The sequence below is a fragment of the Camelus dromedarius genome, chromosome 14, assembly GCF_036321535.1.
Source record: "Camelus dromedarius isolate mCamDro1 chromosome 14, mCamDro1.pat, whole genome shotgun sequence".
Lineage (NCBI taxonomy): Eukaryota > Metazoa > Chordata > Mammalia > Artiodactyla > Camelidae > Camelus > Camelus dromedarius.
Genome location: NC_087449.1, coordinates 48261374 through 48273245, shown reverse-complemented (window position 1 = coordinate 48273245; position 11872 = coordinate 48261374). Strand labels below are relative to the sequence as shown.

The window sequence follows — 11872 nt, the reverse complement described above, 5'->3', positions numbered from 1 at the left end:
AGGAGCAGCGGAGAGTGGAGCGGGTCGATGAGATGAAAAGGGGTGGAGCCAGTAGGTGGGGTAGGCGGTGCGGAGGGCGGGGTTGTGGCGCCTACGCGGGGCGCAACCCTCCGAGAGGCGGGGCGGCTTCCTGCCAATCACTGACTGTTTGCCCTCCCCCTGGCGATTGCCCGGCTGCCTCGGGGTGGAGAAAGTCGGGGAGGGGGCTCTAAAATGGCGCAGGGGGCGGAGTGAGGCGCAGCTGTTCACCTAAGCTTCGACCCGGCTTCTGGAGGTGAATAGCCGAAGGGACGAGGGGGTCGGCGTTCCTCGGCTGGGAGGGGGATGGGGCCTCCTGTTGCTTTTCCAGAGGGTCGCGCACGCCGTTGGCCCCGCTGAGGGGTTGAGAGGCCCTCGCCCTGCTGGGAGAAGGCTCTTTCTCGTTACTGAGGTGATGGCGGCGGGAGGGGGGAGTGTCTCTGCCCCCACCTCCACGTCGGCAGGCGATAGATGCTCCTCACCTTGCCGAGGCAAAGGGAGGCGGTCTGGTTACCTGAAAGGGGGGAGCGACGTTAGTGCTCCTAGCCCAGTGGGAGTTGCGGGGTGGAGATGGAGGTGGATGTGGGGGGATGCCTCTGCCCCCTACACCAGGGCGGGGGAGGGTGTTGCCAGGCAGAAGATCGCGGTCTTTCTGGCCGCGCCTTACGGGCGGGGGAGGAAGAGGCTGACCCGCTCACGGGGAAGGCGGGGGCCTGGTCCAGCGGAGGTGTGGGTGGGCGGCCATCCGAAGGGTGAGGCCTGCCAGGGGGGCGTTTTGGCCCCTGCTGGCTGAAGGGTGGGGAGCCAACCCCGCGCTTCTCCCGCCTTCCGCGGGGAGGCGGGAATTCTCCATCTTTTTGGAGGAGGGGAGCGGGAGGAGGGAAGTACGAAGGCCATGCCCCGAGGGTGATGCGTGCCGCGGCCGTAGTACTTCTAAAGGAGAGCTGGAGGAGGCCGAGCCGTATCCCACAAAGGGTGGACTGGGCCTCCCCTCTTTCCTCCTAACTCTCGAGAGCCGGAGGCGCCACCAGTTCCTTCCTGGGTAGGAGGGCAGGCAGTTGGTACCTCAAGGTGGGTCCTGGAGACGGAGTGATTGAATTGCCCGCCGGCTGTCCCAACTTGATTTCCAGTTTCTTGTGGATTTGTGAGAGGCTCCAGGCTTTAGCAAAACCTGTCTAAATCATTTCAAAAACATTTTTTTTTTAAAGGAAACCTGTTGCTGTAGCTGAGTAATATTTGGTTTCTATGCCCATGTGGGAGGAGAGTCCTGGCACTCTTAGCCAAGTGAAACGTAACTTAAAGCATAGATTTCCCGCCCCGGGTTGTTTATCTGTCTTGCAATGTTCACAGTTACTTCAAAGGAAGTTGCAGAATTCTTACGGATAGTTTCAGTTCACTTTGATTTTGTTTAAACGTTTGCCCGTTTTATGGAGTGATCAAGTCTCCTGAGTGCCTTTGGTGCTGTGTGTCACCCAGGTATATAAGAAAGATTTGAAATCAAAGGCTAATAGGGAGGTCTCTGGAAATAATCCTTGCCCTTACCTGTCAGATCCAACTTAGTAATGGTCTTGGTTTTAGAGCCCTGAAAGATATGGGGTTGTGTCTAAATAAAATAAGGCTTTGTGCTTTAAGGCAGTAGGTTTTCTTAGGTATGATAAAAATAGAAAGGAAACCAGTTTCTGAGGTTGCAACCAGGAGGTTAGAGAACAGAGCGAGGGGGTGGTAAACTGAAGTGTGAAGAAGGGGGTGGACAGGTGAGTGAAACGTGGAAGGACAGAATAGGGTCACAGAAGGGATGGGGAGCAGAAGAATTAAGAGATAGACTTGGGAGATGGGAAGAATATTTTTCCCTTAAGAATAAAGAGATCTTGATATTTTAGATCACTACAAAGCAAATGCCAAGAAAGGAAAGTGATGGTAGAATGGCAGAGAAGTACTAAGACTGTCTCATGGAACTTCACTTTAGCACTTCAGTTTTAGGGGTTTTTTTCTCTGTTGCAAGTTCATTAAATATCAACTTTCATTAGTATAAGGCTTTTAGGTTTAGAGTGTTTTCATAAACATCCCCTCATTTGATTCTCATGATAATCTATTTGAAGTTAACAGTGAGTAACAATCCCCCATTTTTCAGATAGAAGTTCTCATCTGTACTGAGATTCAGAGACTTCAAGTGAATTACGGAAGTCTGTGAATTTTAGTCTAGTGCCTCTCTATACAAAATACTTCGTTAACCACAGATTTGCAGAATTTGCCTGATATTTCAAATGTCCATACAGCCACGTGCTCAATCAATTTAGTGTGACAAGATGGTTGACAATATGCTGGGTTAAATTACAAGAGATTGTAGCATACTGGATAATTTCCCAACAGGCAAGGACCAGGGCAAGTTTCCTATCTGTTTAGCTCTCTTTTCCTACCATTCCTATGCTTCCCTTAAGACTGTCTCTTTAGATGTCGGGAAGGTGATGATGATGGGGTAAAATAATAACTATAGCCACTACTTTTTTAGCTTTTACATTGTGCCTGTAGCATACTAAGTGCCTTATGTTCATGAACTCACTTAGTTCTTGCAACATCCTTATGAGGTAGGTACTGTGATGGTCCTTATTTTACAGGGGAGGAGATTTGAAACTTCAGAGTGTAATCATTGTATCTTTCCCTACTGACTTCTTAATTTTAAAATGTTTTTATTATTAAATATTTCAAGCATATAAAGTTACAGGAAGTAACATAATAATGAATACCGTTATACCCACCACCCAGCTTTATCTTATGTTGCCATTTTTGTTTTAGGTCTTATTAGTGTTTTTTAAAGAAATAAAGCATTACAGATAGAATTGAAGCTATTCATGCCCCTTTACCATTCCTCTTCCCTCCCCACCACCACAGGCAACTTCATTCTAAATTTGATGTTTTATTCCTGTGCATGTTTTTATAATTTAATGGCAATATGTATGTATCCATACACAATTTATGTTATAGTTTCTTTAACAAATAAATTGCAAGGGAAAAAAAGATGGGGAGTCTATAGATTAAAATACTCACAAGACATATCAGCCGATTGCAATGTATGGACGATATTTGGATATTGAGTTTTTTAATTTAAAAAAATGACATTTATGAAATAACTGGAAATCTGAGCCATATATTCTGTGATAAGGAATTCTTGTTATTTACAGATGAAATGATGTGAAGCCTGAGATTTGCTTCAGAATAATATGGTAAAGGGGGCAGTGGATGGGGCAAGATTAGCTGTGGGTTGATAGTTGTTGGGGCTAGATGGTGGGTATGTGGTGATTCATTATACTATTATGTTATTTTTGTATATGTTTTAAATTATTATAAAAAGTTTTTTTTTAATGAGGAAATAAGATTGTGAAGAGAATGATTTGTGCAAGTTAAAAATTATGTACGTGGTATTTTTTTTGCATGATTTGCTTCTAGACCTGTTGGAACCTTCATTGAGAGAAGCTCAGAAGAGCCATTTCTGTGCCTCTGGATGTCATATGGCATAGGAATTGATGCTTTCAGTGGTTGTGAAGAAAATTGGTCCTGTTGCATAGTAAAGTTTGCAAGTAATGATATTTTTCTTCCAGTGAGATTTGGCCGCATTCAAGAGTACTTCTCGTTCTTCCATTCCATCTGGGAAATCAGGAGAAGCCTGTGCATTATAAAGTGGCTTAAATTATTTTTGCTAAGGGACTTTTGCGTTCTTTGTTGTCTGCATCCTTCATAGTATATTAGGGAGTGTACTGAATTTAGAAGGCTCTGCCATTTGCTGACCGACTCTGGGCAAGTCTGTCACAAGGGTGGTAGAAAAAATAGAAGAGAAGACATTGCTTTTGAAATTAGACTTTGGTTTAGATCCTTTTCTAGCATAGCTGCTCTGTATACTTGGTTAGGTTACTGAATACCTCTGAACTTTAGTTTCCCAAGAGTGAAAAGTCTATTGAACTCTTCATTTGAACAAGCAAGTGTTTGGACTAGACCTTTTGGAAGGAGTTGGATAGTTGCCCAAGTGGCTCAGAAAGAGCTTCTCAGAAATGTGGCTGCTTAATCCCAGTGCCTGTGATTCTTGTGCTTGACAACCACATACTTGAAAAAAACTTTTCCAGAAGTAAACTTATTTTTTTCTACTGTTGCCTAAAGAATAACTTTACTCTATAAAATAAACTAGTCACTGGGCAGAGAAATTAATTTTCACTTCACAGGGAACCTGCTTCAGTGCCTAGAACTCCCTCACAACAATTGCAGGAATATTGGTAAAATAAGATTTAAAAAAAAATAATAGCATAGCAGCACTAAGTTAAATATAACAGAAAACTTTTTTTTTTGATAAGATCTGTGTTACAGAGTTATATTGAGGGATTAGAGTTCTAAAACGTATCTTACAGTGCCTAGTTTATAATAAGTACTTAATATTTCTTCCCTTTCTGTCCCACCTCATTTCTAAGATGAGCAAATCTTTTTTTTTAACTTACACCCCCCAGTTTTATTGAGGTATAATTGCCATATAACATTGTATTAGTTTAAAGTGTGCAGCATAATGATTTGATATATGTACAAGATGCAAAATGATTGCCACAGTAAGTTTAATAAATATACATCACTTCCATAGTTAGAAATTCTTTTCTAGTGGTGAGAACTTTTAAGATGTCTCTCAGCAACTTTAAAATAAAACATACAGTTTTGCTAACTATAGTCACCATGCTATACATTACTTAGGTCCCTTCTAATTCTAAAATTCTGTAATCCTTGCCATTTCTTTCTAACGCTTTCTCTAGTACTTTATTGTCTATGCCATTTTGTATTTTCTCATATTGGTGCATAACTTATAGTGTTGTTTCCCTGGGAAGATTATATATTCTTTGAGGGTGGAAACCAAATCTTTATTTCTTAGAAAACGTATAGAGACATAAAATCTAATGCAGGGCTGTGTGATGATGATAGTAGCTCAGAAAATGTTTTTCGAAAGAATGCATGAACCAAAGCTAAAATTCAGGGTGTGGTATGGAAGGAAGTGGGGTGGGGGGAAATTCACAGTTAAAAGGCTACAAAAATTTTTCCATATTATTGAGTTCAGTGTTTATTAAGTGTTTCTTACAGCTTCTCAGATGTTGACATGTGATATATGAGTATCAACTTTTTATCACCTTTCCCATCTAGAAAATAATTAGAGATTAGGTCTATCATCAGCTATCTAAGCACTAGGTTTTAATTATACAAGTAATATGCAGATATTCAAGTAAAAAAGTAAAATACTGGAGTGTCCCCTTGTCCTCTCTGAACTCCCTTCCCCCCTGCAGGTTGTAACAGCCATCAATTTTGTATTGTATTGATTGAGACCTGTTCTTTGTATTTATATATGTGTTGAAAACAAGACTTTTGTATGTATGGTCATGATTACAACTTTTAGACCTTGATGGAATCTTAGACTATCACCTAAATTCCATTCTCCATCCCTTCCCCATTTTATAAAAGAGGAACAAGTACAGATGGTTGAGGCTTGCCCAAATTATTGCAGCTGGTTGGTGACAGAACCAGGACTACAACCCAGGTCTTTGGACTCCCAAGCCTGTATTCATCTTACTGGAGCAAATGATATTCTTAAGAAAGTATAAATTATTGGGAGGAACAAAAGTAGTTCCTTAGTTGCATAATTTTTCCTCTAAAGATTTTTCTTTGATGTTCTTGACTCAAAATCCAACTTTCTGGTATTTAAAAAAAAATCAAGATCAAAATTAATAGATGGAACACCTTAAAGCATAATGCAGTTGACTTTGTAATTAGAGTTGAAAGTGATGAGAAGATCCTCTAATTTTCTTTGTGCCTGCAGGAAGGTGGGAGTCAATCATTTTGACAAGTCTCCCGAAAGGAACATCTAACAGGAGCTGAAACCTTTTCCATTTGGTCTCGTGGCAAAGGCAGAGATCACGCCAGCAGCTCCACACAGTATGGAAGACAATTCTTTATCTTCTTGTATGGTTAAAGTTTTTTTTTAATTTCAAAAGTAATACATGTTTGTTTTTTAAAAAGTATAAACTGTGGAAGTCTACATTTTGCATATATATTTCTTTTGTTTGTATGTTGTAGATATTATTCCATGATAGTATATACAAATCTACTTCTTTGTGTTTTTAAATAGTTGTAAAGTGTTCCACAGCATGAATGTACCATGATTTTACTGGAGCAATCTGGTGATGGACATTTAGGTGGTTTCTGATATTTGGATGTTATGAATAATTCTCCTTTGAACATCCTTGTAAATGTATCCATGTACCTTTGTATAATTACTTCTGCAGGATAAATTTCCAGAAGTAAGATTGCTGGGTCAAATGCTACTGCCAAATTACTCTCCAAAACTATTATGCTGACTTATACTCTCACTGATAGTCATCTTTATCATCTTTAGTGAGGGTCTTTGTTTTTCATATTCTCACCAAACTAGATTATTGTGTCATTTTAAGTTTTACCACTTTGATAGGAAAAAAAAAAATCCCATTGTTCTGATGAATATTTCCATGATTCTGGTAAGGTTAAATACCTTAAAACTGTTTTTCATGTTACAAGTCACAGTGCAAAGAATTTGAAACACTTAGACACTACCACTCTTTAGAGCAGATTGGCGTTGGTGTGCGTGTATTTCCTATTCATGAGTGAAACTGCCTCTTGTTTCTCCAGATATGACGTGCTCACTAGTGCCCTCTAAACAATCTTCTGGTACCTCTCTCTTGCCTAAAGACAATGCCCCATTTTCTTGGGGTTCCTTGGATGAGGATGGACTGGATGACTCCCTGCTGGAGCTGTCTGATGGAGAAGATGATGGCCATTTCAGTTTCACGGAGGAAGAGATTCAGGAGCTCTTAAAGGATGATGACCTATCAAATGAGCACTTGTCTTGGGGAGGAAAGTTGCTTAAAGATGACAGCAGGAATGTTGAGAAGGAAGGGAGGAATGAAATTCTACTTGATGCTCCCCAAGAGGAAAAATCATTGTACAGCTTGGGACCAGTAGCTGAGACCCCTGGCCTCTTCAAACTACCTCAACTAAGTACATCAGTTGGTCATGGACCAACTCCTACAAAACCATTGAATAGACGCTTTGCACTAGAAAATAATCTTATAAAAATAACAATTGTTGCACCATTTGATCCAACAGTTTGTGATGCTGTACTTGATAAGGACAAGACTGATACATCCAAAGACATTGGAAAACCCTCCTCCCTTGGAGAAGAGTTGAGAGAAGATGAGCTTAGCCCAAATGAGAGCACACTTTGCACAGAATCTGAAGGGATCGGCCCCAGTAACTCTGTCTATGATAGGCCCCCACTCCCTTCTTCAAACAATAACTTTCAACAAACTGTCTCCAATAAAAATATGTCTGACAGTAAGAAACCTGCACTTCTCAGATTCTCTCAAATCTTGGACCATTCAGAGACTTCTTCTAATATAGGGTCATCATGGAGAAATGGATCACATAAATCAAGTTGTGAAATGAGGTTTCCAGTTGTTTCCAGTTCATCAAACAAAGTAAGTATATTTTTCAAAGTGAAGAGAGGAATAAAATATTTTCATTCAGAAGCTGTATAGCAGAGATTTGTATCAGATAAATTGGAATTTGAATACTGACGAGCACTGTGACCCTAGGCAACTTATTTAGCCTCTCTGTTTCCTTACAATTCCTTTATATCTATAAATTGGAGTAAATATTACTTTATATTTTATACTATATAGTATAGTAAAGGTTAATGAATATATTTACAGTAACTGGTACATATTATTAAACATTGAATAAACTAAGATGATGATGATTTTACTATTTTTCCTTTCTTTGGGTTTTGGCCTAAGTCTCAATCTTTGGTTGCCATGCTATACATATTAGATAAACCAGCTCTGAGTCAGCCACTGAAGAGCTGAAAAATCTTGGGCAGTTTACCTAACCTCTTTGAGCCTGATTCCCAATCTGCCAAATAGGTATAATAATCCATACCACTTAAGGTTTCTTTTTTTGTCCCCTGCCCTTGAGATTACCGTCACTGTTTCATTTAAAGCACGCATCTTAGTGCCTGGTACACAGTAAGGCTCAAGAATGTGCCTATGTAGACTTTAGTTCAAGAATATTTCCAAAAGTAATGTTTTCAGTTGTTTTCTAAGGGCCGTCTTTACTTCTTCATTCCTTATGCTCTGAAAAGAAGCAGGATGTTCCTGACAAGGATTCTGGGAAGCTGAAAGTCCGTGAGAAAAGACTAGGCAAAGTCATTCCTGTTCTACAAGCCAAAACAAGGTATAGTGAAATATTTTGATTTCTGTTGGCTCTCTTTGGTTGCTTTCTTCCTCTTCTAAGTTTGTCCTTAATGTGGGGGAAAAACTGTAGCCAAGAGTAAGCATACTTCGAAGTTCTGGGACTATCAATAACTGTCAAATATTAACAAGTCAAATACTCTCTGACCTCTGTTTCTTTGTCAATAAAATGAGGCTGAGATGCCTTCTCTGCTGCCTCACAAGGTTATTTTGAAGAGTAAAAAAAAAAATTAGTGAAACCACTATATAAATGTAAGATTTTTTTTCCCTGTGTGTGTGTAAGCCTGGTCACAGATACGATAGAAAGTTAGAATAATTTTAACAAAAATGTTAAACATAACTATGTAAAAATCATTTAGTCATCTCTCCCAACTTGCATATAACTGTCCTTAGGGAAAAAATTTTATAGAGGTTGCAGATTTGGGTCACCTTTTCAGTTGGTTCTCTTGTTGCTAGAAGATGGCAGTGTCTCTTTATGGGCCTTTCCAATTAACAAAGCTGTTTTTTTAGGTTGAGACAGATTAGCTTCCTTACAATGACTTTTTTTTAAAGTTTTGATAACATACTAAATTTATTCTGCTTAAAATTTTTTCAATATTACAAATAAGGCTAAGGTCCCCTTTGACTACCACCCCCAATTCCAGTTTTCTGGGGTTTTTTTTGTTTTTTGTGGTTTTTTTTCCTTATATTTTGTTTACTTGAGGGAACTTTGTGAATTGCTTACAATGAAAATTGTACCAAAGTACACAAGTCAGGCTGCTTAGAACAGTAATAAATAAACTTTCTCATCCACAGACTCCTCTGTACAGTGTAATCAGTATGAGCAAGGGCCAGAAATCGTTATTGTCAAGGTCACCAATGTTTTAATTGCCAGATCCAGCTGGTTCTTTCTGGTTTTTACCTTATTCAGTTTTTCTGAAGCTCTGTGAAGTTAGCTATTTCCTGACTAACCTTGAATTACTCTACAAATGCTTTCTTTCTATATGGAGTAGATTGTCTTCATTTTGCTATGCCTTGTTAATAGGAGGATGTATCTATTTCTTCTTTTTTCTCTCAACTCCATACTTGATTTCAACTTCTTACTACATGACTAACACTTTCTTTTGCCTCTGAGTTAGTTGTTGTGACCTGTCTACAGTATGTGAATTCTCTGTCAAAGAAAGCACTATACTCATGGTTCTAATAATTGTTTTTCTTCCTTCTGGTTTTATTTTGTTCAAGGACTCATGTTTCAACGTTTTCACCGTCAGATCTAGAAGAGCAGAAGCAAAGTTATCTCAGGAATGTTATCGCTCATATAGAAGACCCAGTGGATTCTAACCAAGGTAACATGGTAACCAAAGAATAGCATGTGAAAAGATGCAATGGGACTTTTTCCCCCAGTGAAATATAGCTTAAACTGGGAGAGTGTCTTGAATTATCTTAAGTTGGTGAGAAAGATAATTTCCTTACCCAAAGATTTTTCACTTAAAGGGACTGCCTGATCCAGGTAATCCTTAAAGTGGTCTGGGTAGCCAATATTAGGGGGATGGTCCAAGGAGACTCATGCCAGTACATGAAGTGTGTCTCCTGAATGGTAAAGGCTATAACCAAAAGCTAGGGATGTTATTTGCCTGAAAAATAGAAGTAGATGACCAGGCACTGCTTAGTAATCATTAGTTTTTCATTTGGGATTATTTTCCCTGTTGCCTTCAGCATTTAAATGTAAAAAGTAGGCATTTCAAATGCCATCTTGCATCTTGGCATCTGAATAAAAGCTCTTGAAAGACTTTGATTACCTTCCAGATCCTTCAGTCTGAGTTCTCCCTAGTTCATTAAAAGCTATTGCAAACCAAAATGGCTAGATTCTTTCTCCAGCCCTCAGGAGACTATAGACCATGTTATCATTCATCCTGAACTATTGGCTGATGGGATAACTCCCAAAGGGAAAAACTCGTGAGCTGTACTGAAGGTAAAGAGGTTAGAAAATACTGATAAAAGAATTCGTTCTCATAAAAATCACTCCATATTCTGTCATCTTTAGCTTCTGTCTCTATTCATTCAGCAAAACTTTCAGTGGTGCTCGGTTTGAAGATTAGGGATTGGAAACGTAAGCAGGAGTAAGGTAGAGACTTGGATCCCTGGGAACTGATAGTCCAGAGAGGAAAAGATAATTACACTGCAATATTGACTAGTGCTCTAGTAGAATTATGTTATAAAGTGCAGTAGGAGCAGGGAAGGAGCCCTTCTGTTTGCGTTTGGGCAGAGCAGAAGATGGGGACGGAGGATGCCTTTGACAGGCTCCACAGAGATAATTTAGTTCACTTACTCTGAGATCTATTGTAAATCAGTAGGGAGAGTTTTAGAAGAATTTTTGGCCAAAGATTGAAGGAGAACTCCCCTTTCTTTGACAAATTTTGAATTATTTAGTAATTTTTTTCTTTTTTGTTGTATAAGGCTATGAATGAAGGGTTTAGAACTCTTAGATATCAGCCAGGTTTTTATTCCATGTCCTTTTTTCTTTTTCTTTTTGGTCAAAGATTTCATTAAGCAATCAGATGCTACTCATACTGATTGCTCAGGCCTCTGCTTGTGAGATCTCTTTGCTTGAACTATTTTAAAGGTCTTGTGGAACTAGACACACTCTCCCCCTGCTCCCACCCCCGCTGTCATTGGAGGGGCAAATTAAAAGAAGTTTGTCTATATTCAACCTCTGTGGAAGAGATTTGATCATTGCTTTCCCTGTGTAAGGTGACTTACTTTCTTTTATATACTAGGCAGTTGACACAGATGATACCTGGTCACATTTTCCTTTCTCATTTGGGACATTTAGAAAAGAAAATTTCACAAGATAAGCATTGAGTAGCTGCTCATATTTCTGCATCTTTTCTAATCCCTTCCTCATTCAGCAGTCCCTCTTCAATTTTCTCACAACAATCTGTATCCCATAAGAAACAGCTAGAATAACTAGTGTAGAGAAAAGTCAGCCTACTTTAGTGGTTGGGAGAACAAAGTCTGGTCTAGAGTTAACTCTGGGTTCTTATCCTAGCACTATTGCTTACTGGCTTGTGACCTTGAGCCAGTATGAAATTGGTTTTCTCATTTATAAAGTGGAGATAATAATGAGGCTTAGTTTATGTGAAAATTATACATGTTAGTAGTTTAATGCATAGAACAGTACCTAACCATAGCAATTAACATTTATTGAATTATTTAGTATTAGCAAGAAAGTGTATCTTCTCATACTGAAGTTTTTATAGGTGAAATACTTTAATGTCAGATGTTTGTTTTTAAATCTAAAAACAAAACAAAACAAAAAATCCCAACCTGGAAAATTAGAGAAAACAGCCTTACAAAAATACTGTTAATGAAGCTGAGTGATGGGTATTAAGGGACCGGGAAGCTCATTTTACTATCCCCTACTTTTGTGTATATTTGAAAATTTCCATAATAAAAGTGCATCTTTTAGGGGATTCCTTTTTGGCATCTAAGAATTTTCAACATTACCAATTACTCTAAAAATGTTATAGGCCTTGCTCCTGCCTTCCAGGAACCCAGTGTGATACTAAGTTGTG

At 39.1% G+C, this 11872-nt stretch overlaps 1 protein-coding gene across 10 annotated transcripts in view; it reads left to right on the top strand.

Moving 5' to 3' along the window:
• Positions 1–24: 24 nt before the first annotated feature.
• Positions 25–11872, top strand: part of S100PBP (S100P binding protein) — a 30748-nt gene continuing 18900 nt past the window's right edge. Inside the window, exons 1-5 of one of the 10 annotated variants that reach the window (XR_010383894.1) lie at positions 25–274; positions 5855–5997; positions 6700–7547; positions 8210–8301; positions 9540–9643. Coding sequence is in view for 9 of the 10 variants with exons in the window: in XM_031464651.2 (XP_031320511.1) it covers positions 5973–5997; positions 6700–7547; positions 8210–8301; positions 9540–9643 (1069 nt within the window). In the remaining variant the exon portion in view is untranslated. Of the gene's footprint in view, positions 275–294; positions 431–842; positions 1090–1135; positions 3594–5854; positions 5998–6699; positions 7548–8209; positions 8302–9539; positions 9644–11872 lie in introns of those variants that run through there. The other 9 variants (XM_031464656.2, XM_031464651.2, XM_010976060.3 and 6 more) reach the window with 9 other exon arrangements.